The 26994-nt window shown below is 56.4% G+C and overlaps 1 protein-coding gene across 5 annotated transcripts; it reads left to right on the top strand.

Moving 5' to 3' along the window:
* Positions 1-4005: 4005 nt before the first annotated feature.
* Positions 4006-26117, top strand: CNNM3 (cyclin and CBS domain divalent metal cation transport mediator 3). 5 transcript variants are annotated; one of them, XM_050937429.1, is made up of 9 exons: positions 4006-5410; positions 19601-19744; positions 20307-20459; positions 20749-20918; positions 21399-21495; positions 21763-21896; positions 22514-22649; positions 23658-23741; positions 24825-26117. In XM_050937429.1, exons 1-8 carry the CDS (start codon positions 4015-4017, stop codon positions 23696-23698), a joined length of 2271 nt encoding a protein of 756 aa, XP_050793386.1. In that variant the 5' UTR covers positions 4006-4014; the 3' UTR covers positions 23699-23741; positions 24825-26117. The 5 variants fall into 5 exon arrangements, with proteins under 5 accessions (XP_050793386.1, XP_050793385.1, XP_050793384.1 ...); XM_050937428.1 differs by having other exon boundaries at positions 23628-23741; XM_050937427.1 differs by having other exon boundaries at positions 23625-23741.
* Positions 26118-26994: the final 877 nt, after the last annotated feature.

Raw genomic sequence — 26994 nt, 5'->3', positions numbered from 1 at the left:
CGGAACCCCCTGAGATTTCCCATCTCCATGTTGCACCTCAGTTAGAACTGTGTCCGAGCTGGGCAGGCTGTTCTGGGCTGAACCAAAGATCAAGAAAACCACAGGATCGGGCGTGTGTCCCTGCTCCCCCCTCCAGTCGCTTCCCTTCTGTAGCACAGGAGAGTGGACCAGGTGAGGGCTAGGCCCTGAGCCAAGTTTTGCAGCGTATCAGTGGCATCTGAGCCTCCCACAATAACTAAACAAAATGAGCTCACACTTACTAAGAGGTCTAGGGGGTCGGGCCTTTCCTCAGAGCTCAGTAGGTCTGGGTTATGTTCCTAGCTCTTCCACCGCCCTGCTGGTGACCTTAGACAAGTCATGGCACCCTCCCAGCCTCAGTTTCCCCTCCCACGCTTGGTTTATTTACACAGTAGGCTCTTAGGGATAGGGCCTGTCTATTGGTGCGCAGGTCCATTGCCACTGACTGCTGCCATGGCCGGTTCGAATCTGATTGCTAAGCCTTGGAATGGCAGACCAGGGAGGGCTGGGGCTAAGCTGGGCTCATTCTCTGGGGAGGACTGGGTGCAGAATTGCTCCTGCTTCCCTCCCTACAACACCCTCAGCTGGGACTGCCCCCAAGAGCCAGTGCTCCCGCCCTGCTCCTTACAGCACTGTCAGCTGGGGGAGAGGCCAGGACTGAAGTAGCTGGGAGCTCCCCACACAGGGAGTGCTCCTGGCCTACTCCCTACAGTGCCCCCTGTTGACTGAAATAGGGGGTGTGTCCCATTGGCAGCACTCCTGTGATTGTCCCTGTGATGGTGTCAAGTGGAAAGCACGATATTTTTTATTAAAAACTTAGAATATAAAATGATCAGTGTCTTGGCACACAATGCTGTGATGGGGAGGTGGGGCAAGGCTCTTTAGTCAAGTCCAGAAGGGACCATTGTGATCATCTACTCTGACTCCCCGTAGAGCACAGGCCAGAGACCTGCCCACAATAATCCCTGGCACAGATCCGCTAGACAAACAGCCTATGTTTATTTACAGTTACATTTAGCCAGATTAAAACACGTTTGCCAGCCCCCAGCTCCCCCAGTGAGCGATTGCTCTGGATCAGTGCCCATCCTCCTCAGTATTTACCTCTCCCGCAGTGCTCGTGTTGCTTCAGGCATGACCTTGTTTTCTTCCAGGTTATTGATAAAAACGCTAAATAGTGTAGGGCCAAGAACTGATCCCTGCAGGGCCCCACTGGACACAGATCTGCTCAATGAGGAGTCCCCATTTACATTCTGAGACCTCTCAGTTAGCCAGATTTTAATCCATTTCCTGTGTGCCATGATCATTTTATATCCTTCTAGTTTTTTTAATCAAAACGTCATAAAGTTCCAGGTCAGACACCTTACAGAAGTGTAAGTGCACGACATCAGCACTGTTACCTTTATCAACCAGACCTGTAATCTCATCCCCAGGGATATCAGGTTGGTTTGGCAGGATCTGTTTTCCACAAACCCGTGTTGATTGGCATTGGTTATTATTCATACTACCCTCCTTTAGTTCTTTATTAAGCGAATTCCACATCAGCTGCTCTATCTTGCCCGGGATCAATATCAGATTGACAGGCCTGTAATTACTGAGGGCATCTCAGTTACACTTTCTGAATAATGGCACGACATGAGCTTTCTTCTGGAACTTCCCTGTTGTTCCAATACTTACTGAAAAGCAACATTAATGTTCTAATGAGCTCCTCAGCCAGCTCTTTTAAAACTCTTGGATGCAAGTTATTTGGACCTGCCGATTTAAAAATGTCGAACTTTAGTAGCTTCTGTTTAACATCATCCGAAGATACTAGTGAAATGGAAAGAGTTTGCTCATACACTATAACTGCATCATCTGTTTTTTTCAAAATACAGAAAAGAAATATTTATTGAACATGTCTGCCTTTTCTGCATTATTATTGATAATTCTGCCATTTCTGTCTAATAATAAACCAATACGATTGTCAGGGTTTTTTTGTTTGTTTATAATATACTTAAAAACCTCCATCTTATTGGCCTTAACTTTTGCTGGCCATAGAGTGAATAAGAACATAATAACGGCCAAACTGGGTCAGACCAATGGTCCATCTAGCCCAGTGTCCTATCTTCTGACAGTGGCCAATGCCAGGTGCTTCAGAGGGAATGAACAGAACAGGGAAATTGTAAATGATCCATCCTGTTGTTCGGTCCCAGCTTCTGGCAGTCAGAGGCTAGGAAAAAACACCCAGAGCCATTGATGGACCTGTCCTCTAGGAACTTATCTAGTTATTTTTTTGAACCCACTTATGCTTCCTTCACAACATCCCCTTTCTTACTTTTGTTTTTTTTTTAAACCTGCTGCCTGTTAATTTCATTGGGTGACCCCTGGTTCTTATGTTACATGAAGGAGTAAATAACACTTCCTAATTCACTTTCTCCACACCAGTCATGATTTAATAGACCTCTATCATATCCCCACTTAGCCCTCTCTTTTCCAAGCTGAACAGTCCCAATCTTTGTAATTTCCTCTGATACGGAAGCTGTTCCAGATGCCTAATCTTTTTTGTTGCCCTTCTCTGTACTTTTCCAAATTTGAATAGATCTTCTTTGAGATGAGGCAACCAGAACTGCACACAGTATTCAAGGTGCGGGCGCACCATGGATGTCTTTCTGTGTCATGTCTTTCTGGATGTCTTTGGCTTCTCATCAATTTTTGACACTGTCTAGCTTCTGATTTATAAGTATCTCCTTTCTTCCTTCCTTTTTTGTTTTTTTAAATAGCTGCCTTCACTTGCCCTCTAACCCAGGTTGCTATTTTACCCAAGACAGCCTTCTTCCTTGACGGTGGGATTGTGGCTTTCTTGGCATCTAGTAAAGTGTTCTTAACCAGGTCCCAATGATCATTCATGTTTTACTGAGTACATTCTTCCTCACAGCTGATTTGGCTCATCAGTGTTTACAGCCCTTTTAAAGCACCATGTGCATACATCACTGGGCTGGCCTTTCTGTTGTTTGTGCAGTCTAACCCTGATTCAGAGAAAAGGAAGTGAAATCTCTGAGCCCTATCCCAGTTTGCTCAACCTCTGCCTTGGACAGGGAGAAGTTCCACTCACACAGGTCTGAGGTATGGGCAAGTCTAAATTAGGGTTTCTAGGCATCCGTTTTTTTACCAGAATGCCCGGTCGAAAAGGGACCCTGGTAGGTCTGGTTAGCACTGGTACCTGCTTCCTGGGTGGGTGGGTGTGCGCATGCTCAATACTCACTGCCCTGTGTGTGGTGGGTGTTGCTCGGTACCTGCTGCCCTGTGTGTGTGTTGGGGGGGTGGGGTGCTCAGTACCTGCTGCCCTGTGTGTGTGGGAGCTTAATACCTGCTGCCCTGGGGGTGGGGTGCTCAGTATGTGCGGTGCTACCCTCGCTGCGGGTGTTCAGTACCCGCTGCCCTGTGAGGGGGGCTCAGTACCCATTGCCCTGTTGGGGTGGGGTGCTCAGTACAGGTGGTGCTGCCCTAGCTGGGAGTGGTCAGTACCCGCTGCCCTGTGCGGGGGGTGCTCAGTAGGTGTGGTGCTGCCCTAGCTGGGGGTGCTCAGTACCCATTGCCGGTGTCCAGGGGTTCAGGCCTAGGAGCATCCTGGAGGTGCCAGTCAGCCCCCTGACGCCTGCCCCCCTTCTGCAGTAACTCCCCTGTGCACGAGCCCTGCTGATAAATGTCCTGTGGCCATGCCTGGCTCGGGGGGGACACAGATCAGGTCCCCTCCCCGGCTGGGCACCGAGGGGTGCAACCTTCCCAGAGCCAGGGAAAGGGGCCTCTGTCCCTTTAAATCTCAGCCCCCTCGCCCCCTCCCTCTGCTTGTTTATATCACGATGCAGCCTAACTTGCGCGCCCCTTGCTTGGGGCTTTCTCCCTCTGCCCATTGGCCGGAACCCGGCAGCCGCGCTCTCTGATTGGCCGGCCCGCCGCGGGCAGGCTAAGGTGCGCGAGTGGGGAGTCAGCTGACGCCCCCTGCGCTCCCCACTTGTCGCCATGGCGGGCGGTTGGGGGCTGCGCTGGGCCGTGGCCGCGCTGTGCCTGGGCTGCGCCGCGCGCCGGGGGGGCGGGGCCGGGACCCCCCCGGCCAGCGAGCCCCCCCCCGAGCCCGGCCCCGCCCCCCCGCGGGTGCTGGGCTTCCGGCTGGAGGAGGGGGCCTGGGCCCGCGGGGGCCTGATCCGGGCCGCCCCGGGGGCCAACTTCCGCCTGCGCCTCTACGGCACCGGCCTCAGCAACCGCAGCTGGCCCTGGGTGGCCTTCGCGCCGGCGGGGGGGCCCTGCCCGGCCCGGGGGGGGCCCCCCTCCGCCGCCCCGCCCGCCGGCGCGCTGCAGGTGCTGCCCGACGACCGCCCCCGGGGGGAGCACGCGGTGCTGGTGCGCGTGGCCGTGTCCCCCGCCGGGCCCCGCGGCCGGTACCAGCTCTGCAGCCGCCTGGGGCCCGGGCAGCCCTGGGGCCCGGCCGCCCCGGGCGACGCTGTCATCGTGGCCGAGGACGAGGGCGGGGGCGGGCGAGCTGCGGCCATGGCCCTGCCGCCCCCCTTGGCCCCCTGGCTGCTGGGCACGCTGGTGGCCTTGCTGCTGGCCCTGTCCTCCCTGCTGCGGGTCCTGCAGCTCAGCACCCTGTGGCTGGACCCCGTGGAGCTGTACGTGCTGCGGGACTGCGGCTCGGAGGCGGAGCGCAAGGCCTGCAAAGCCCTGGAGCTGGTGAGGCAGCGGGGCACCTTTGCCCTCTGCTCCCTGCTGCTGCTGAGCTCGCTGGCCAACGCCGCCCTGGCCGTGCTGTTCTACTGGGCCGTGCGCATGGTGGCACCTGCTGTTCTGGCCGTGGCCGGCTTGGTCTTTCTGCTGGCTGAGGTGCTGCCCTTCGCCGTCAGCTCGCGCTGGGGGCTGGCGCTGGCTCCCCGCGGGCTCTGGCTGACCCAACTCTGTATGCTGCTCACCTTCCCCGTCTCGCTGCCGCTCAGCAAGCTGCTGGAGCTGGCCCTGCAGCACGATGCCAGCACCTGCCTCCTGCGGGAGAAGATCGTGGACATGGTGCGCAACAGCGACCCGTACAATGAGTTCGTGCGCGAGGAGTTCAGCAAGGGTGCCCTGCGCAACAAGACGGTGGAGGATGTGCTGACGCCGCTGGACAAGTGCTTCATGCTCAACGCCAACGCCGTGCTGGACTTCAAGAGCATGTCCATGATCATGCAGAGTGGCTACACCCGCATCCCCGTGTACGAGGAGGAGCGCACCAATTTGGTGGACATGCTGTATGTCAAGGACCTGGCGCTGGTGGACCCGGACGACTGCGTGCCGCTCAGCACCATCAGCAAGTTCTACAACCACCCCCTGCACTTCGTCTTCAACGACACTAAGCTGGACGCCGTCCTGGAGGAGTTTAAACGAGGTAACCGCCCCAGGGTTGGGTGACCCGGGGATTGTGCCCCGGTGCTCTCCCCTCGCAGGCAGTGGTACAGCTCCATGCTAAGGGGTGCCGTGCTGCAGGGGGTGGGGCTACAGGGGCTCTGGACAGGGTGCTCTCCCCTTGCTGTTGGTGCTGACCCAATGCTCCGGTGCTGTGGTTCCAGGCTGAGGGTTCCATAGGAGTTGCAGTCCCCTCAGTCTTTGGGGATATTGCACTGCCTGCAGTGGATTGCTTAGGGGCTCTTTTGCCTCTGGGTCAGTGCTGCCCCCAGTGCCCTAGCATGGCGCAGGGAGCCTGCCGCTAGAGGCCCTGCACAGTCACTTGCCAAAGGTGCTGGGACACTCCAATGAGCTATCAGCCCCAGCACCCTGGCCAAACTTCAGCCTCCTGGCTTCAGCTGTACACGGCAGTCTCCTATCCCTGCCCTAGTGTGGTGGTAACATACACTGCCACCTCCCGCCCCAGAGATCGGGTGGCATTTCACTTCTGAGTGCCACAATCATAGAATATCAAGGTTGGAAAGTTCCCTCAGGAGGTCATGTAGTTCAACCCCCTGCTCAAAGCAGGACCAACCCCAACTAAATCATCCCAGCCAGGGCTTTGTCAAGCCTGACCTTACAGACCTCTAAGGAAGGAGATTCCACCACCTACCCAGGGAACCCATTCCAGTGCTTCACCATCCTCCTAGTGGAATAGTGTTTCCTAATATCCAGCCTAAACCTCTCACACTGCAACTTGAGACCATTGCTCCTTGTTCTGTCATCTGCCACCGCTGAGAACAGCCGAGCTCCTTCCTCTTTGGAACCCCCTTTCAGGTAGTTGAAAGCAGCTATCAAATCCCCCCTCATTCTTCTCTTCTGCAGACTATACAATCCCAGTTCCCTCAGCCTCTCCTCATAAGTCATGTGCTCCAGCCCCCCTAATCATTTTTATTGCCCTCCGCTGGACTCTTTCCAATTTCTCCACATCCTTCTTGTAGTGTGAGGCCCAAAACTGGACACAGAACTCCAGATGTCGAATCGAGGAGAATGATCAAGTCCCTCGATCTGCTGGCAATGCCCCTACTTATACAGCCCAAAATGCCTTCTTGGCAACAAGGGCACACTGTTCACTCATCTGCAGCTTCTCGTCCACTGTAACCCCTAGGTCCTTTTCTGCAGAACTGCTGCCTAGCCATTTGGTCCCTAGTCTGTAGCAGTGCATGGGATTCTTCCATCCTAAGTGCAGGACTCTGCACTTGTCCTTGTTGAACCTCATCAGGTTTCTTTTGGCCCAATCCTCTAATTTGTCTAGGTCCCTCTGTATCCTATCCCTACTCTCCAGCGTATCTACCACTTCTCCCAGTTTAGTGACAGTTTAGTGCCCCCACAATCTGGGAGCATAGCCTGTAGACTGGATTGTACCAAGCGCTATGCAAATCCCCTGTGTAGAGTGGAGTGTTTTGCTATAGTCACTCAGACTCAGCCTGAAATCAGCCTGTGTTTTATGGTCCGAGACCTCACAAAGCCTGAGTCATAAACACATGCTGTGTAGGTGGGGAGCCCAGTTGTGCAGTACCAGGCAGCTCACAGGATGCTGGACTCTTAGGTCACTTTCTGTGGAGTTTCTTCCACCCAACGTGATTCTAGCAGAAATGTTTTCGAGACGCCTGGACTGTAGGCCCTCGGAAAGGTTGGACGTGGGCTATGAGCACAAATCACAAACTCGTGAGCTGAAATCTGCTGCTGAAACTATATGCAGATTGAGGTGAGGCCTGCGCTGGTAATCGGACTGCTGTGATTTGTAAGTTCCTACGTCTCAAGGCCCCATGGTCTGTAGGGGCTGGACGCATGACTCTGATCTGGCTAGAACAAATGCTTACAGGGCTGGAAACTTCCCCAAGCGCTGGGCCAGCAATCAGAGAATACAGGGGCCTCAGGATGCTGTGACTGCTACTGTGTTCAGAGTAATGGCTAGGAGGTGCCTTCTGAATGAAGGTCTGGGAACAGTGCTGAAGGGCCCCACCGTCCTGGTGCTGGGTCAGGCTCATCGCCGGGGGAGGGGACAGAGGGGTTGCGAAGTCCCAGTGGCCATGCAGCCTAGACCTCAGTTGCTTGTACCTCGTGACCCTGAGCTTAGTCCACCAGACCATGCTAGAGTGCTTGGCCCTCTGGCTAGTTCTGAGCTGGCCCCTCTGTGCTGCTGAGACGCTGCCTAAGGTTGAAGCTTTGATTCCATTAGCCAGCCAGCAGGAGGCACTCTTGGGGCAGAGGAGAGCATGGTGTCAGGCGTGCATGCTGATGCCCCGTGAGTAACACTGCCTCCTGCAGAATGCTGGTGCCTACCATCAGCTTCCCATGGGGAGTAAACCTGTGTATTGTACCCAGGGCCCACGGTCAGCAGAGTGCTGGGGTTGCAGTGCCAGGCTGAGCTTTCCTGTGCCAAGGAGGCCTGAGACACCGGGCTGAGCTGATGCTCTGGGGCACGTTTCTGCTGCCTGCTCTGGCACAAGAGCGTCCGAAAGTACCTTTCACTGAAGGCAGCTGGCACTCCCTTCCTCATAGATCCCTGCAGATAGCCACGCACCCTGGGCAAGCAGTGTCTGCGTGAGCTGGATCGTTCCTGGGCAGCCAAGGATAACACCCTTAACTTGACCTCCCCTCAGCTCTGGGGCTTAGCTGGCCTCTGAGGCCATGTCTACATCTAAAATTTTGCAGCGCTGGTTGTTACAGCTGTATTAGTACAGCTGTATAGGGCCAGCGCTGCAGAGTGGCCACACTTACAGCAACCAGCGCTGCAAGTGGTGTTAGATGTGGCCACACTGCAGCGCTGTTGGGCGGCTTCAAGGGAGGTTCGGGGAACGCGAGAGCAAACCGCGGCGAAGCTGGTCTCCTTTCCCGGTTTGCTCTCTCGTTCCCCGAACCCCCGAACAAGCAGGTCTCCTTCCCTGCGGTTTGCTGGGTGGTTCGGGGAACGCGAGAGCAAACCCGGGAAAGGAGACCAGCTTCGCCGCAGTTTGCTCTCGCGTTCCCCGAACAAGCAGGTCTCCTTCCCTGCGGTTTGCTGGGTGGTTCCGGGAACGCGAGAGCAAACCGCGGCGAAGCTGGTCTCCTTCCCCGGTTTGCTCTCGCGTTCCCCGAACCCCGAGCAAGCAGGTCTCCTTCCCTGAGGTTTGCTGGGTGGTTCCGGGAACGCGAGAGCAAACCGGGAAAGGAGACCAGCTTCGCCGCGGTTTGCTCTCGCGTTCTCCGGACCCCGAGCAAGCAGGTCTCCTTCCCTGCGGTTTGCTGGGTGGTTCCGGGAACGCGAGAGCAAACCCGGGAAAGGAGACCAGCTTCGCCGCGGTTTGCTCTCGCGTTCCCCGAACAAGCAGGTCTCCTTCCCTGCGGTTTGCTGGGTGGTTCCGGGAACGCGAAAGCAAACCGCGGCGAAGCTGGTCTCCTTCCCCGGTTTGCTCTCGCGTTCCCCGAACCCCGAGCAAGCAGGTCTCCTTCCCTGAGGTTTGCTGGGTGGTTCCGGGAACGCGAGAGCAAACCGGGAAAGGAGACCAGCTTCGCCGCGGTTTGCTCTCGCGTTCCCGGAACCACCCAGCAAACCTCAGGGAAGGAGACCTGCTTGCTCGGGGTTCGGGGAACGCGAGAGCAAACCGCGGCGAAGCTGGTCTCCTTTCCCGGTTTGCTCTCGCGTTCCCGGAACCACCCAGCAAACCTCAGGGAAGGAGACCTGCTTGCTCGGGGTTCGGGGAACGCGAGAGCAAGCCGGGGAAGGAGACCAGCTTGAGTACCAGAGGCTTCCTCAGGTATGCTGGGATACCTGCTTATTCCACGGAGGTCAAGAAAAGCGCTGGTAAGCGTCTATACTTGATTACCAGCGCTGGATCACCAGCGCTGGATCCTCTACACCCGAGACAAAACGGGAGTACGGCCAGCGCTGCAAACAGGGAGTTGCAGCGCTGGTGGTGCCCTGCAGATGTGTACACCTCCTAAGTTGCAGCGCTGTAACTCCCTCACCAGCGCTGCAACTTTCTGATGTAGACAAGCCCTGACTGCTGGGAGTTAAGGTGCAACCATCATAGGACAGCTCATTCCTCATCTACTGCAGGGTTTTCAGCACCGCCCTCGGAAACAGCTGGTGCTGGCCCCTGCTAGAGATATGGACACTGGGCTACACAAGCCTGGGCTGATGCTTTCTCGTCTCCTCCTCATGGTAACAAAGTACCTCCACGTGCAGGATCTCCAGCCATGCCACACGCCTTGCGCCAGGGCTGCTGGACCATCACTGGGAGCTCCTGGGGGCTGCTGAGCAGGTCCCAGTCCCCACCCTTGTGGAAGTTCTGCCCGAGCGATCCCTGCCACCCCTCATCAGCCAGTCCCCCTCAGAGCCCACGCTCAGACAGGAGGGAATTGCAGAAGTTCCTTGTGGTATAGGAGCCTCCATGGGGCCAGCGACCGTCCCACCAGCCCTGCATTGTGTGCTGTTAGGACTGGCCTTCCCTCCCCAGCCTCCCTGCTGCAGGGGGAGGGTGGGCTGGGCTGGGCTGGGCTGTGCAACGGAGCGGATGGCACCAAAGGGAAGTAAGTAACTGGCTGAGACCCTCGCTAGGTGATGGACACTCGCCTTGCGTTGTCAGACTAGCCGAGCCCCAATACACCGATGGGGTGAGCAGGAGTTAACTCTTTCAGTGCTGCTGGCCAGCCAGCTTCCCGAGTTCCCTGGGAGATGACTAGGGATGGCCATGCTCCAGGCGCAGGCGTGTGGATGGGAGCCAGAGCACTGACTGACTGCAGCCTCCTGTCTCTGACTGCTCCCAGCTGCGAAGTGCAGTGCAGGGCATTGGCAGCGATGCCCTGGGCTGGTTCCTCATGGAGTTCTGGCTGATGCCATGTTTGGCTTGCCACAGTGGACTGAGCGCACTGCCCTGTCCCTGGAGGGGAGTTTGCTCAAAGCCAGCCACAGAGGCTAGAGTTGGGCAGGATTTCCCTGTCCCAGATATTGTGACTTTTCTAATGCCGAGCCAGAGCCCTACCCCTCTCTGTGCGGTGATCCCTCTCTCCTGCCCTCTCTCGGCTTGGCACTTCCTGGTGTGTGTCTTTGGAGCAGCTGGAGGCAGGTCCCTCTCAGGGAGACAGGCCAGAGTGCTGTTCTGAAAAGTGACTTGCAAAGAGAAATCAGTGGTACTTAGGCCTCATGCATGCAGCTCTCATGTTCTTTGTTATATTACTCGGGTATTTTTGCCCTTGGGAACATCAGATAGTCCCAGTTTTGTTTCTCTTGGCCTCCTGGGAGGGCACAGCTGGGCAGTAGAGTGATTACGCTCATCCCTTAGCTGAAGGACTGTTAAAGATTTAACAGAGAGAGCTTTGCTCCCAAGTGGTTTGTGGATGTCGGAGCTGCATGTGGTTAGCAAAAACTAACCAAACACCACAGCATTTTAAACAGCCTGATTGCACACCCTGTCCCCTCGTGGTGCTCTCCTTGCCCAGCCGCAGAGCTTGGTGGACAACAAACAGCAGAAAAGCCCTTTTGTGCTGACCTCCCCCAAGGTAGTGCCAATTACAGTACAGTCAGGAAAAGCCCTCCCTCCCCGTGGGTCCTGGGGAAGGTCACCTTCAAAGGCAGGCTCTTCCTTCCTGCAGGGTGGGGGTGGGCCATGAGTCCCCAGGCCTGCTGGGCTCTAGGGCATGGGCAGGCAGAGCTGGCTTTGGTCTCTGTGGGGGGATGAGCCAGGTCCCACGGCTGCCATGGAAACATCTGGCAGGGCAAGCTCGTTGCCTGTGTGACCTCAGCGTCACTGCAGGGATCTGGCCAATCCGTCGCGGTGCAGAACAACTGAGCGCATGTCGCCTGCTCCAGGCTCAGCGCTCTCCGGGGCCCTCAGAGCAGGCTGCTTCACTCCTGGATGGAGGGGGCGAATCTGTGGGTCTGGTGTCAAGCCCAAAGCTCCACCCAACTCCTGCTTCAGCCGTATGGGGGATGCACCTCTCTGTCTGAATGCTGTGCAACTCTCACATGTCAAAGCCAGCACTGGACTGGGGGCCTCAAGCTGGATCCTGGGCCCCCCAAGCTAAACAGAGGGTGGGGCAGGGAGACCTTGCGCTAATATCGGGGGCAGGGCGGTGAGTGGCTGGCCTGGTTAAGGCACTGGACTGGGCTGTAGGAGGCCTGAATTCAAGCGAGGCTCTGCCACAGACCCCCCTGTGACCCTGGGCAAGTCCCTTCATTTCCCAGGGCCTGTAAAAGAGAGAACGTCGTTGTCTCTGGTGGGGTGGGCCCGTCTGGAGCAGGGTCTGTGCAGTGCCTAGCACAAGGGGGCCCTTGTGAACTGCTGGGATCCAAGTGCAAAGCAGACCATCTCTGCTTGGCCCCTCACCTCCATCAGAAGCAGCTCATTGTTGTGCCCCAAGCCCCCGCAGCTTGCTTCATGTCCGGGTCTCAGGACATGCGAGTTCTGCAGTAGCCGCCCACCCACAGCGTCTGTGCAGCATTAATCCAGGGCTGGTCCCTGTGAAGCCTTCCCAGGTGGCCTCCCCAGCAAACGTGCACAGCTGGATACATGGGAACAGCTGGCCGAGGGGCTACAGATCGGACACAAGGCTGCAGCGGCTCAGAGCCGCTCACCTGAGCCCTGGAGGTGCCGGCAGGGAGGAGAACATCCTGTTTTTTTGCCGAGCTCGGACAGCCCGAGCTGAAACCCAGTGTGCACGAGAACAGCTCAGGGAGACCCCAGAGCAGAGCACAACCTGCGCCCCGTGTGCGCCTGTGCAGCAGGGACACAGATTGGCGCAGGGACCCCTGTGACACAGGCTTCGGCTGAGACACACCCCCTTGGGCAGGGCTGGGGGTGATGCCAGGCCTAGTGTGCCCAGCAGCCCACTCCTTTGCTGTAGCACCTCCTTGGGGGAGGGCATCTGGGTGGCTTTTCCGGCCATGCTGCTTCCAGCGTGCCACTCCCCTTCCCTCATCCTCAGGTATGTCCTGGCTGGCAGCAGGTGTGAACCAAAAGTGCTTCTGTGCCCAATCTCAACTGATTTCTGCTGATTCCAGAGCAGGGGCTGTCACGAGGTCCCTATTCGATGCTCTGGAACTGCTCCCCACAAAGCCAACCAGGACTTTGGGGAGCCTCCTCTCCCTTGGAGCAGACTCTTCAGGGCAAGAAGCTCACATGGATTCACCTCCTGGGTCTGTCCTTGGAGAATTCCGCATATGCCCCTCCATGCGCTTCCCACAGCAAGTCCGCACAGGCGGGGTCCTGGGGAAGCCAGAGTGTCCTGCACCCCCACTTCGCAGTCAGATGTGACTCTCAGCCAGCCAGTAAAACAGAGGTTTGTTAGATGAGAGGAACACGATCTGAAACAGAGCTTGTAGGTACAGAGAACGGGACCCCTCAGCCGAGTCCGTTCTGGGGACCAGTGAGCCAGACACCCCCATCTGCCCTCACACCTAGTCCCCAGCCAGCTCCAAACTGAAACCCCCTCCTTTCTGGCCTTTGTCTCTTTCCTGGGCCAGGAGGTCACCTGATCTTTTTGTTCACCTTTAGCTATTCCCTTGCAGGGGGGAAGGGCCCTGACCATTTGTTGCCAGGATACAGAGTGTCGGCCATTTATGCACACTGGGGCAGTCAGCACTCCTGGGTTCTGTTGTTAGCTCTGGGAGTGGAGTGGGGGCAGGGGCTGGCAGTCAGGACTCCTGGCTTCTATTCCTAGCTCTGCTACTGACTTACGTTCTGGGGTCGGTCAAGTTACTTCTCCCCTTCTGTGCCTCTGTTCCCCTTCCGTAGAGTGCGGGCAACAATATGCATGTCACTAAGTGCTCTGAGTGCCTTAGAAGTGTGTTAGGAGCTCAGAGCATTTCTGTTGCGCCATTGTACTGCAATAAAACCAGCCCTCCCAGGCTGGACACGTGGGATCGGCAGCAAGAGACCGACCGACCTCGGCCTACTTGCCAAGCACTCTCTGGCCAGCACCCGACTGCTGCATGTGTGTCCTGGATGGTGTCACCAGCCTGAAGCAGCTGTGATGCCCAGGGGACACTGCGGAGATGCCTTTGGGGAAGTGGGGTCCAGATAACTTGCATCCAAGAGTTTGAAAAGAGCCGGCCTGGAGCTCCCTGGACCTTCAACATTGATTTTCATTAACGCTTGGAGCACCAATCCTGCGCAAGGTAGTGGAGTGGCTGATCCAAGACTCGATTAATAAAGAATTAAAGGAGGGTGATGTCATTAAGGCCAATTAACATGGGCTTGTGGAAAATCCATCCGGTCAAACTAACCTGATAGCCTTTTGGAGGAGATGACAGGGTTGGTTGATAAAGGTAACAGTGCTGCTGTCGGGCATTTGAATTAGTACAGCACAGCATTGCTGATTAAAAACTGGAAGGACATACAGTTAACTTGGCACACGTTAAATGAATTAAAAGCTGATAGGTCTCAAAATGAGAGAGACAAAGTGGATGAGGTCATCTCTTTCCTGGACCCACTTCTGTGGGTGAGAGAGGAGCTGCCAGCTCCGCAGAGCTCTTCAGGGCTTGCAAAGGGCCTCAGGGTGTCCCAGCTACACACCAGGTGGAAGGGTTTGTTATGTGTAACGAGTTACACCCGTCACATTGGAAGAGCCCGTTCAAGGTGAAGTGGGCAGTTAACAGCTCTGCAGTCATGGGACAGTGGAGGGCTAGTGGGTTACAGATTGTTGGAATGAGACAGAAACCTAGGATCTGCGCTGAGTCCATGGTTTCTAGTGTCTAGCAAAGTTAGGAATTTACAGTCCCTGGTTTGGCTTTTGAAGGTATTGTGCAGGTTTCCTTTGAAGACAGGGGGTAGCTCAGTGGTTTTAGCATTAGCCTGCTAAACCCAGGATTGTGAGTTCAATCCTTGAGGAGGCCATTTAGGGATCTAGGGGCAAAAATCTGGGGATTGGTTGCTTTGAGCTGGGGGTTGGACTAGATACCTCCTGAGGTCCCTTCCAACCTTGCTGTTGTATGATTCTAAGATAAGGACTGACGGTTGGGTGCAGGCTGATCACTTTGTGAAGAGTGTTCACCCACAGATGATGGGGTGTTTTTGTCTTTTACCGTGTTCCTGGATGAGTTCATTGGAGAGCGTAGCGATTGTCTGGTTTCACCCACACAGTTGTTGGGGCATTTACTGCACTGGCAGAGTTACCCCACATGCCGTGACAGGCCTGCATAGGACCCATGGATCTTGACTAGTGTGCTGTGGGGGGTGTTGATCATTGTAGCAGTGGAGATGTGTCTGCAGGTTTTGCATCTGTTGTTCTGACAGGCTCTGTTGCTGCTTTGACTTGGTGGGTCCTGGTCTGTGGGGAGCTTGCTTCTGATGCTGAGCTTGACAAGACGGGGGGTTGTTTGAGGGCCAGAAGAGGAGGGTTTGGGAAAGATTTATTTCAGGATGAGGTCCCTGTTGAGTATGGGTTGTAATTGTTTGATGATACCCCAGGTGGGTTTCAATGTGGGGTGGTAGGTGACATCTAAGGGGGTGCGGTCAGTGGGGATCTCAGTGTAACTGTAAACAGAAAAGCCTTATTGGATGGATGTGTTTCTAGAGGAGGCCCGCAGGGATTGGTTCTTGATCCTGTGCTATTTAATATTTGTATCAGTGAGCTGGGAGAAAACATAAAATCATCCCTGATCAAGTTTGCGGATGACCCGAAATTGGGAGAGTGGTAAATAGTGAAGAGGACGGGTCACTGATCGAGAGAGACATGGTTTGCATGGTAAACGGCGCAAGCAAACAGAGCAGGTTTGAAAACAGCTGGGAGCAATGAGCACAGGCTGGGTTTTCAGGATGGGGGACTCCCTTGGGGAAAAGTGACTCTGGAAAAGATATGGGGGTTAATCAGCTAAACACGAGCAGCCTGTGCGATGCTGTGGCCAAAGCGCTAATGCGATCCGGAGATGTGTAAATGGGGGATTCTCCAGCAGAGAGATTTTTCTCTCTGTATCTGGCCCTAGTGCGACCACTGCTGGGACCCTGTGTCCGGTTCTGGTGTCCACAATTCAGGAGGGGTGTTGATAAATTGGAAGGGGGGCAGAGAAGAGCCACGAGAATGATTAAAGAATTAGAAAACCTGCCTGAGAGTGAGAGACTCAAGGATCTTAACTGATGTAGTTTAACAAAGTGACTTGATCCCATCCTGTCAGTACCTACATGGGGAACAAAGATTTCTTACTGGGCTCTGCAGTCTGGCAGAGGAAGGTCTCACACGATCCAGTGACTGGGAGTTGAAGCTCGACAAATCCTGACTGGACAGAAGGTGCCCATTTGTAACAGGGAGTGTCATTACCCAGTGGAACAATTCAGCCTGGACTGTGATGGATTCTCCACCCCTGATCATTTTCAAGTCAAGCCTCTAAACGCTCGGCTCTAGGACTTATTGTGGGGCAGTTCTCTGGCTGGGGCTGTGCAGAAGACCAGCCGGATCAGCGATGGGAGCAGTATACGTAGTGTGGCACCTCTGAAGGCAACATACACAACACAAAAGGTATCCTCCATGTGATGACCTCGCCCGTACAGTGCACACAAACTCACCCTGCATGGAGGGTGCCGTTTGGTATTGCAAAATGGGGCGCAGCCAGACAGAATGGTCCTGAGGGCCGGATGTGGCCTGCAGGTTGCCAGTTGGACCCCCACGTCCCTTCTGTTGGAATCTGTGAGTCCCGTAGTTGGAGAATGGGAAGGAAACAGGGCTGGGTACCAGCTACCTGAGGGCTCCCAAAACCCCAAGAACAAGTATCCCACGCAGCCCTCTCCGCTCCCTGGAGCGTACCGTGGTGCCTGGCCTGTGCACAGCTGGGCGAGGGAAGGCCCTGCTCCAAATGGGACCCTTGAGGTAAATCTCTCCCTTGGCCGTCTTTGCTGCTGCTGGAGTGGGGGGGCAGGAGAAAGGGTATACTGCCTAGCCCCTTGCTCTGCCCCCTGCCCCACCCTTATAGACTCTAGGACTCATAGACTCTGGGACTGGAAGGGACCTCGAGAGGTCATCGAGTCCAGTCCCCTGCCCTCATGGCAGGACTAAATACTGTCTAGACCATCCCTAATAGACATTTATCTAACCTACTCTTAAATATCTCCAGAGATGGAGATTCCACAACTTCCCTAGGCAATCTATTCCAGTGTTTAACTACCCTGACAGTTAGGAACTTCTTCCTAATGTCCAACCTAAATCTCCCTTGCTGCAGTTTAAGCCCATTGCTTCTTGTTCTATCATTGGAGGCTAAGGTGAACAAGTTTTCTCCCTCCTCCTGATGACACCCTTTTAGGTACCTGAAAACTGCTATCATGTCCCGTCTCAGTCTTCTCTTTTCCAAACTAAACAAACCCAATTCTTTCAGCCTTCCTTCATAGGTCATGTTCTCAAGACCTTTAATCATTCTTGTTGCTCTTCTCTGGACCCTCTCCAATTTCTCCACATCTTTCTTGAAATGCGGTGCCCAGAACTTGACACAATACTCCAGTTGAGGCCTAACCAGTGCAGAGTAGAGCGGAAGAATGACTTCTCGTGTCTTGTTTACAACACACCTGTTAATGCATCCCAGGATCACGTTTGCTTTTTTGCAACAGTATCACACTGTTGACTCATATTAAGCTTGTGGTCTACTATGACCCCTAGATCTCTTTCTGCCATACTCCTTCCTAGACAGTCTCTTCCCATTCTGTATGTATGAAACTGATTGTTCCTTCCTAAGTGGAGCACTTTGCATTTATCTTTATTGAACTTCATCCTGTTTACCTCAGACCATTTCTCCAATTTGTCCAGATCATTTTGAATTTTGACCCTGTCCTCCAAAGCAGTTGCAATCCCTCCCAGTTTGGTATCGTCTGCAAACTTAATAAGCGTACTTTCTATGCCAACATCTAAATTATTGATGAAGATATTGAATAGAGCCGGTCCCAAAACAGACCCCTGCGGAACCCCACTTGTTATACCTTTCCAGCAGGATTGGGAGCCATTAATAACTACTCTCTGAGTACGGTTATCCAGCCAGTTATGCACCCACCTTATAGTAGCCCCATCTAAATTGTACTTTCCTAGTTTATCTATAAGAATATCATGCGAGACCGTATCAAATGCCTTACTAAAGTCTAGGTATATCACATCCACCGCTTCTCCCTTATCCACAAGGCTCGTTATCCTATCAAAGAATGCTATCAGATTAGTTTGACACGATTTGTTCTTTACAAATCCATGCTGGCTATTCCCTATCACCTTACCACCTTCCAAGTGTTTGCAGATGATTTCTTTAATTACTTGCTCCATTATCTTCCCTGGCACAGAAGTTAAACTAACTGGTCTGTAGTTTCCTGGGTTGTTTTTATTTCCCTTTTTATAGATGGGCACTATATTTGCCCCCTTCCAGTCTTCTGGAATCTCCCCCGTCTCCCATGATTTCCCAAAGATAATAGCTAGAGGCTCAAATACCTCCTCTATTAACTCCTTGAGTATTCTAGGATGCATTTCATCAGGCCCTGGTGACTTGCAGGCATCTAACTTTTCTAAGTGATTTTTCACTTGCTCTTTTTTTATTTTATCTTCTAAACCTACCCTCTTCCCGTAAGCATTCACTATATTAGACATTCCTTCAGACTTCTCAGTGAAGACCGAAACAAAGAAGTCATTAAGCATCTCTGCCATTTCCAAGTCTCCCGTTACTGTTTCCCCCTCCTCACTGAGCAGTGGGCCTACCCTGTCCTTGGTCTTCCTCTTGCTTCTAATGTATTGATAAAAAGTCTTCTTGTTTCCCTTTATTCTCATAGCTAGTTTGAGCTCATTTTGTGCCTTTGCCTTTCTAATCTTGCCTCTGCATTCCTGTGTTATTTGCCTATATTCATCCTTTGTAATCTGACCTAGTTTCCATTTTTTATATGACGCCTTTTTATTTTGTAGGTCACGCAAGATCTCGTAGTTAAGCCAAGGTGGTCTTTTGCCACATTTTCTATCTTTCCTAACCATCGGAATAGCTTGCTTTTGGGCCCTTAATAGTGTCCCTTTGAAAAACTGCCAACTCTCCTCAGTTGTTTTTCCCCTCAGTCTTGATTCCCATGGGACCTTACCTATCAGCTCTCTGAGCTTACCAGAATCTGCCTTCCTGAAATCCATTGTCTCTATTTTGCTGTACTCCCTTCTACCCTTCCTTAGAATTGCAAACTCTATGATTTCATGATCACTTTCACCCAAACTTCCTTCTACTTTCAAATTCTCAACGAGTTCCTCCCTATTTGTTAAAATCAAGTCTAGAACAGCTTCCCCCCAGTAGCTTTTTCAACTTTCTGAAATAAAAAGTTGTCCGCAATGCAGTCCAGGAACTTATTGGATAGTCTGTGCCCCGCGGTGTTATTTTCCCAACATATATCTGGATAGTTGAAGTCCCCTATCACCACCAAATCTTGGGCTTTGGATGCTTTTGTTAGTTGTTTGAAAAAAGCCTCATCCACCTCTTCCACCTGGTTAGGTGGCCTGTAGTAGACTCCCAGCATGACATCACCCGTGTTTTTTACCCCTTTTAGCCTAACCCAGAGACTCTCAACACTTCCGTCTCCTATGTCCATCTCCAACTCAGTCCAAGTGTGTACATTTTTAATATATAAGGCAACACCTCCTCCCTTTTTCTCCTGTCTATCCTTCCTGAGCAAACTATACCCATCCACACCAACATTCTAGTCGTGTGTATTATCCCACCAAGTTTCAATAATGCCAACAATGTCATAGTTGTATTTATTTATTAGCACTTCCAGTTCTTCCTGCTTATTACCCATACTTCTCGCATTTGTATATAGGCATCTAAGATACTGGTTTGATCTTGCCTCCCAGCTTTGCCCTGACCCTCCTTTCTCTCTGCCATTATAGCCCGTGCTCCCTCCTGTTTCCAACCCATCTCCTAGGTCTTGTTCCCCACTTACCTGTGGGGTTTGCTCACCTGTCCCCGTCGAACCTAGTTTAAAGCCCTCCTTACTAGGTTAGCCAGTCTGTGTGTCCTCTCTGCTGCTCCGTAGTTATTTTTTAAAAGCTGCGTCAGGGCTGAGAGGCAGAGTTCTCTAGTGGTCAGAGCATGAGGCTGGGAGCCGGACTCCTGGGTTCTCTTCCTGACTTGCTGGGTAGCCTTGAACCTCTGTCCCCCTCCTTCCCCCCCCCCCCCCAAGGCCTCCCTGGTGCCTGTAGCAAGTTGTCACCCACCCCCCAGGCAAATCGCACCTGGCCATTGTGCAGAAGGTGAACAACGAGGGAGAGGGTGACCCCTTCTATGAGGCCATCGGGCTGGTGACGCTGGAAGATGTCATCGAGGAGATCATCAGGTCGGAGATCCTGGACGAGTCGGACAACTACAGTGAGTGAGCCCCGCCCGGCGCGCCCCGCGGCTTCGCTCAGTCTAGGGGGCCAGCAGAGCCCCCAGGGACGGCTGCAGCAGGCGGGCAGCGCTGCGGGCACATTGTTCTGTGCAGGCAGCTCTGCACCCGTCTCCCCCAGCCCCTTCCCTCCCCACCCAAGCCAGGCTGGCAGCAGCATATGGATTCCCCCAGGACCACTCCCAAACTCTTCCTCAGGAGGGCAGTGCTGTCTGGGGCTGGAACCCTAGGTCACCCGGGGTCCAGTCCCAGCTCTGGGAAAGGAGTGGGCTCTAGCAGTTAGTGGGAGCACTGGCCAGTGCTGTATTCCCAGCTCTGTCGCTGTTTCCTGCGTGACGTGAAGCAAGTCCCTGCCCTGCTCTTTGCCTCTGTTTCCCTGTGTACGGTGGGGGGTGGTGAGGTCCCTTTGCACTGTGCTTTGGGATCACCAGCCTGCAGCTGCTCTGGGGGTTTCTCTGGCCCCAGAGCCCGGGGACCAGGTTTATGGTGCCGGCTGATGTGACTCTGGCTCCGCCTGTCTTGTTCCCTTCTCTCATACCCCAGAGGAGAACAAGGTGCGGAAGAGGCCAGCTCCCATAGGCACCCTGCTTGAGCACAGGAAGGAAGAGTTCTCCTTGTTCAAGGGCTCTGACAATGAGCACAAGGTGAAGATCTCCCCGCAGCTCTTGCTGGCCACGCAGCGCTTCCTATCCCGAGGTGAGTCGGGGCAGAGAGCCAGCTGCCAGCCGCCCAGCCCTCCCTGTGCCACCCCCTGGCTCCACAGCCAGCGAGCCCAGCTGAGCACTGGGCTCCCTCTGCCTGTGGGACAGCCCTGGCTTACCTCCTCTGCAGACCGGTCAGTTTGAGCCTGTAACACGCAGTGCAGTCGGTCCCCTGGGCTTGGGGCAGGGGGAGCAGCTGGGGCCCACCCCCCAAGCTCCCTGCAGTGTCCCGTCCCTGGAGCCAGCGGCTCAGGCTGGGTTCTCTGCCCCTCACTCTCCACCAGAGGTGGATCTGTTCAGCCCGGCCCGCGTCTCCGAGAAGGTCCTGCTGCACCTGCTGAAGCACCCCAGCGTCAACCAGGAAGTGAAATTCAACGAGAGTGACCGCCTGGCGCCTGAGCACTACCTGTACCAGCGCAACCAGCCCGTCAACTACTTTGTCCTGGTCCTGCAGGTATCGGCCAGCCCCGCCCCCTCCCCAAGATCAGCTAGGCCTGGTGCAGGAGAGGAGGCAGCCAGCCGGCAGCGCACTGGGCTGGATTCTGTCCCTGGCTGTACCCTGCGAAGTGACCTTGGGCACGTCCCTGTCCTCCTCTGCGCCTCTTCCCCTCCCACATGTTCTGAGCTCTGCATTTTCACCAGACCGGGCAGCACCCTGCACAACAGGACCCTTGTCTGGCTGCTCTGCTGCACGCCTAGAGAGCGGGGAGCCAGGCTGCGGGTTGGATCTTGGGAGGCAGGCTGAGCGGTGGGGCCAGCTTAGCAGCAGGTATTGGCAGAGAGCCAGGAGGGCACCTGGCCTGGCTGCCCCCCCGTGACCAGCAAATGCAGCAGCGGGTGGCGGGGGGAGGTCTCTGCCCGCTGGGCTGGGGGAGGAGCCTTGTCGAGCAGCAGGCCAGCTGCTGACCCTGACCCGTGGCCCTCTCCTCTGCAGGGCAGGGTGGAAGTGGAGATCGGAAAGGAGGGCCTAAAATTCGAGAATGGAGCATTCACGTACTACGGTGTCTCGGCGCTGATGGCACCCTCCTCGGGTGAGCACCTGCGTCCTGCCACAGGGTCATGGGTGTGAACTGCCCCTGGGAGCCCGTTGCTGTGGGGAGTCCAGGCTCCGAGTTCTGCACGGCTCCTGGCCTGGCTGGGGGGCCCCAGGCTGGCCCTCGCTGGCTGGCTGGGAGCAGGAGGGGGGATGAGCCCAGCTGTGCGCCCATGGGCGGGGAGACCTGGAGACCGGGGTCCTTCCCAATTAGCACTTGGAGTGTTGGGCTCCCAGCTGGCCCCTGATTTCTGCCTCCCAACAGTTCACCAATCGCCAGTGTCCACCCTGCGGCCGAACCGGCGTGAGCAACCGCTGGACTGCAGCGAGGGCTCCTCCTATTCCACATACTGCCCCGACTACACGGTCCGGGCGCTCACCGACCTGCAGTTCATCAAGGTACAACAACTCCACAGCTTCAGCTGGGCTGGGAGCAGCCAGGCCTAACCTCGTGTTTTTATGGGCTCTACAGACACACACCACTGTGCTCTCGCTGCCGGGCTTGGAGGGGCAAGGGGCTGTGTGGTGTGAATGGGGGGGCAGCCAGCCAGGCAGTGGGGAGGGACTGCTACCTCCTCCTAGGGTTCCAGCGCTCACTCTCTCCTGGGACCAGCTGGATTCAGATTCAGAGCATGTCACAAGTGAAACGACTCTGCTGGTGCTCAGCAGTGCCCTGGGCCTCTGGCCATGTCCCCTGGGCCCAAAGGAGAGCCAGGCCCTGGGGTGTCCCTGGTGGCACTGTGCTTTGGGGCAGCCTCTGCCCCCTTGTGATTGCACTCTGCTGCCAACTCCTTGGCTGGGAGACCCCACCTCTGGGGACTCCTAGGGGTGCTTTGCCCCATCCCTGCTCTGGTCCTCTTCTCAGGGATCACGCGCCCCTCTGGGTCTCACTCGCTTTCCCAGGCAGCCACTGCTCCCGTCTCTCCTGGCCTTGGGTGGGCACCATCCCTGGGGCTGGAACCCGGGCCACTGCCGGGAAAAGGGAACACTCAGGGCTCTGGCTCGCCTCTCCACAGGTGACCCGGCTGCAGTACCTTAACGCCCTCATGGCCTCCAGGATACAGCCGTCCCCCCAGTCGCCCGACAGCCTGGAGCTGAAGATTGTCCCCAACAGCCAGACGAAGCTCCTGGACGACAGGAACACCATGCCAGGTGCTGGGGGCACAGGGGGCAAGTGCAAACACACTTCCCGAGGCTGCCGTGCCCCACTGGGAGTCCACTCAGCTGGCGTTTGCTGGGGCGGCCCAAAGCACAGCACCCTGGGGGCTGCTCGAGGGGGCACACGCCAGGCCTCCATGTGCCCAGTGCGGACGGGCTGGGCAGGCTGTGGCCAACTCCAGTGCTCCCAGAGGCCATCCTGACTGCTGCGTGAGGACTCGCTGGGATCTGAGCCCAGCTGGCTGGCTCTCCAGGGCTGGGGTCTGCCTGCGCCCACCCCTCCATGCTCTCTCCTGCTGCCGCATGCGCACGTCTGTCTTTAACCCCTTTGCTGCTGCCCAGTGGCTGCGCATGGTGTCTCCGCCTGCTTTCCTCTCACACACTGACCGGCTGCATGTCTCTGTGTTAGAAGACGAGGAGGCCTGTAAGCTGGGCCCCTCCCCCAGCTACAAACCCTTATGCTGCAGGGCGTGACAGAAGGGGTCAGGAAGGAACTTCCCTGCGGCAGGTGACTCCAGAATTGTCCGCAGGGGGATTCTTGCACTTGCCTGTGAAGCAGCTGGTACTAGCCCCCACCAGAGCACTGGCTGGACCCAGGCCTAGTCCAGGTGGGCTGAGCTCATTCTCTGACCCAGCTGGAAGGCAGCACGCTGAGGGAGATGGAGGGTCTGTAGGGCTGAGGATGGGGCTGTTTGGAGTCAGCGTCCCTCTCCAGTGTCCCCTGGAATGGCCCAATGTTGCCCAGCCTCATCTTGCCTCTCCCTGTCCAGCACCCCTGCAGTGACCTGGGGACCCCAGCCTCTCCCAGCCCCCTGAGTGGGCATTCCCCATCTCTGCTGTTCTCCACAGTAAGCAGCTGAGGGTTGCTTGGCAGCCACTGGGAGAATGTGCTGGCAGGCACCTCCCAACCAGGCCGATCACCCCGCCTGCTTGTCATGTGTCTTTCACTCTCTCTTCCCTCGTTTTCAGCAGCTGAGTGTCTCTCTTGCGCGCTCTGTCCAGCCACACACTCTCTCTTGGGCACAGCTGAGCTCTGCAGTTGATAGCGGGTTCTGCGGGATCCATGGGGTTACTGATGGGCAGGAGGTAAATATCTGAGCCTTCGTCCGCTTGGTGCAGCAGGATTCTCAGGGTCTGCGCTCCCTGCTCTGCCCATGGTGCTCAGTGGCGGGGGTGGAGGCGGAGGGCTTTGATCTTTTATGGGAGCTGTGACCGGTGCAGGGGCCTGGCTGTCTCCATCCTAGTCCTTCTGGGGGCACCCCCACCACCCGTAGCCACGTCTCTTCCCCAAGGCCTATAGGGAGGCTGTGAAACCCAGTGCCACTGTCACAAGTCACTGGCTGCAGCTCCGGGCTGCTGGGCTCCAGGCCTGCCCAACAGTCACTGTCTCAGTTCTGGAGCTTTTGGTCCCTGTGTGCGGCAGCCTGGCAGGACGAGGGGTAGGGCGGAGTTTGGTGCTGCCTTCTCTCAGGTTGGTAAGAAGGGCCACGGACGACCACGTGGAGCAGGTCTGAGGGAGACCAGAGTGGGCTTGGCCTCCCTGCTAAGGAGCCAGACTAGCCTCTGTCGCCGGATGCTCATGCACCGTCCCAGTGGTGCCCCCTGCAGCTGGGATGCTGAGCAGGTCCCCCAGGCAGTGGGAGGGGCCTTTGGAGCAGCCAGTGAGCCGCAGCCCCCAGCACAGGGCTTGTTTCCTGCTCGGGCTGGTGAACAGGGCCCCCTCCCTGGGTGATGAGTCAGTGGGGAATTAGCCCAGGTCACGGCTCTGCAGCAGAGCCCGAGCTTCGGCCGTGGGTGGCCAGAGGTGCCAGTGTGATGGGGCAGAGGGGGTTGGGCTGGAGCGTCTCCTTGGTTCCACGGACTGCTGGTGGGAGCTCCTGGGCCCAGCCTTGCAGCAGGCATTGTGGCCTGCTGGGCTGAGACCTGGATCTAGCCCCAGCTCTGCCACTGGTCTGGGGGTGACCTTGGGCAAATCCCTGCCCTTCCCTCTACCTCAGTTTCTCCATCTGTGCAAGTGCTTTTGGGATCTGTAGCTTGGGTCCTAGAGATGGAAAATGCTGGCTGGGCCACGGCAGGGTTGTGCCCTAGGACACCATCCTTGGAAGCCCCCCACCCCACTCCTGGGGCCGAATGGGCGTGTAATGGCTGTTCTCTCTGCTCTGGTACCAGGATAAAGCAGCCAGTCCCTTGGGGAAGAGGAGCACACGGGCATCTAACCCTTCCCCCGTGCAGGACCTGCTGACAGCAGCGTGGGAGCTGGCGCCATCCTCCCGGCCGTCCTAGCCGCCTCGTGGCTGGGAGTCAGGCCCTGGGGCCTTTCCTGACAGCAGCAGCCATCTCATGGGGTGGGATGCCCCAGATGCCCTCTGCACACACCCCTGTGTGGCCTGAAGGGGCTGCCCCAAAGGATGCCAGCCACTTGGACTCTGCTCCAGAGGATCTCGCTGCATCAGGACCAACTGCCAGGGCAGCCAGAACTGGATTCCAGTCCGCGGGAGAACAACCCAATCCCCCCTCAGTGGCCAGAGCCCCAGGCAGCATCAGCACCTGTGCTGACAAACCTCCAGGGAGCAGCGCCCAGATCAAACCAGACCCGCTGGCTGCTGGGGGCACCTGGCGAGCTGGGTGGGGGCTGCAGGAGAGCTCCCCGTGGCGGGTTGTGGGCTGGTTCCTCCATAGGGTGCCTTCTGCGTGTGCCTGGCCTAGGCATTCCTCTCCTTGGCGTGTTCTCTGCCAGGCTGCCCTGGGCTGTCCCTCCTCTGCCAGTGTCAGCCTGGGCCATTTCCCTGTGCACGCCAAGCCAGCTTTGCTCCAGGAGCCATGCTGGGATGCCTCAGCCTGCCCTAGGGCAGAGCTGTGTGGCCAGTTACCTATCTAGGCTTCCCTTCCCATGGGGCGCTGGGTGTCACCCCATCCCTGCCCTCCTGAGTCAGGGCCCGTCACCGCCAGCCTTCCAGCTGTTGCCAGCAGAGAGCCCGCATGGCAGGCTGGGCTCTGCCCCTGCACCCCTGGCTATCTCTTCCCGAGGCACTGGGGGTGCTGCCCTTGCCCTGGGCTCTGCAACCTGAGTCAGTCTTCACAAGTGGACCTGGTGGGACTGCCATCAGTTAGTGGGGTTGATTGCTGGGGAGCACAGTCCTTGCAGCCCTGTCCTCCCTTTACCCCCAGGGAGGAGAGATCACAGGGGCCCCAGGCACGTGGTGCCACGATTGCAGACTGCGTTGAGCAGCCCAATGGACGGAGATTCTCACCCCTCGGACATGTTGCTTGGCCGCAGGCCCCGGGGGGCTAAAGGTCTGACATGGACGCAGGGCCCCTGGGCAGGACACCTGCCTTGTTTGCTCCTCTCTACTCCCTGGGTTTTCAAGGCGCCAGATGCTAGGCTGGAGAGTGGCGCCTGGCCCCAGAACAGGAGAGCCTGTTGAAAAGCCGGGGGCATGCAGGTAAAGGAGTTGTAATCTGTCCTGTCGTATCCGTGCCTGTCTGTCCCTGTCCCATGGCCTCTGTGTGGCGTGGGGAGGGGGCATTGCAGGCCACCGAGCGGGGAGGGGCCTGGGATGGAGCTTATTGCATGAGGTAGGTGCTGCCATTAAGTGGAAATGAGGTGGGGGCTGTAGGCACCTCTTGGGAGAGCTGTTCCCCTTCCCACCCTCCCCTTGCGAGCCCCTCAGGCACCAGTACAGGGAGGGACCAGGCCCTGCCAGCCAGGGGGTTGGGGGCCAGGCCTGCACACCTGTCATGGCTTGTCTCGGCCAGAGGAAAAGGTTTTCTGTGAAGGCTCCTCCAGCCTGTGATGGGGCTTTCTGTGAGGGGCACCTCTCTCCTCCCCCACCCTGGGTTAACCCACACAAGCAGACCCATCCCCCTCTGGCACAGGACAGGAAACGCCCATCCCAGGGCCCAGGCTAGTCGCTTTCCCTCCCCAGTGTTGGCCCCCTCCCTCTGAAACCTGCACAGCTGCCTGCAGTGAAAGGAGGTGGCCAGGCTGGGCTGCTGGAGAGGGCAGGGGCTGCTTGCTGGGACAGTTCTTGCAGTGCTGCCCTGCAGTTATGGGGGAGACAGGTGCAGTGTGTGGAAAAGGGAGGGGCTGTGAGCCGGGTGCCCCTCCCCCTGCTAAGCTGCCTTCCAAAAGTACCTGGTGTGATCCAACCAAGCTGTGATCCAGCTCCCCCATCTGCCCCACATAGCACAGCCCTCTGCTGCCCTGGCACAGCACCTGCATAGCAAGGGTGGGCACAGAACATGGCACTGCCGCTGCTTGGATTGGAGCTTTATTCACTCGCCTGGGGGCCAGGCTGGGCACCCGCAGGCCTGGAGCCTGCTCTGCAGCGAGCTGGGG

This window comes from Gopherus flavomarginatus, chromosome 2 (genome assembly GCF_025201925.1).
Source record: "Gopherus flavomarginatus isolate rGopFla2 chromosome 2, rGopFla2.mat.asm, whole genome shotgun sequence".
Classification (NCBI taxonomy): domain Eukaryota; kingdom Metazoa; phylum Chordata; order Testudines; family Testudinidae; genus Gopherus; species Gopherus flavomarginatus.
The sequence above is the reverse complement of the archived record's forward strand: the minus strand, read 5'-3'. Positions and strand labels throughout refer to the sequence as shown.

What these genes read in the sequence shown, in the direction of transcription:
- CNNM3 (XM_050937427.1), top strand. Translation starts at nt 4,015, where the DNA reads ATGGCGGGCGGTTGGGGGCTGCGCTGGGCCGTGGCCGCGCTGTGCCTG. An exon ending in GCTGATGGCACCCTCCTCGG is followed by an intron (nt 21,496 to 21,762) that starts GTGAGCACCTGC and finishes GCCTCCCAACAG; the next exon opens with TTCACCAATCGCCAGTGTCC. An exon ending in CGACAGGAACACCATGCCAG is followed by an intron (nt 22,650 to 23,624) that starts GTGCTGGGGGCA and finishes CCTCGTTTTCAG; the next exon opens with CAGCTGAGTGTCTCTCTTGC.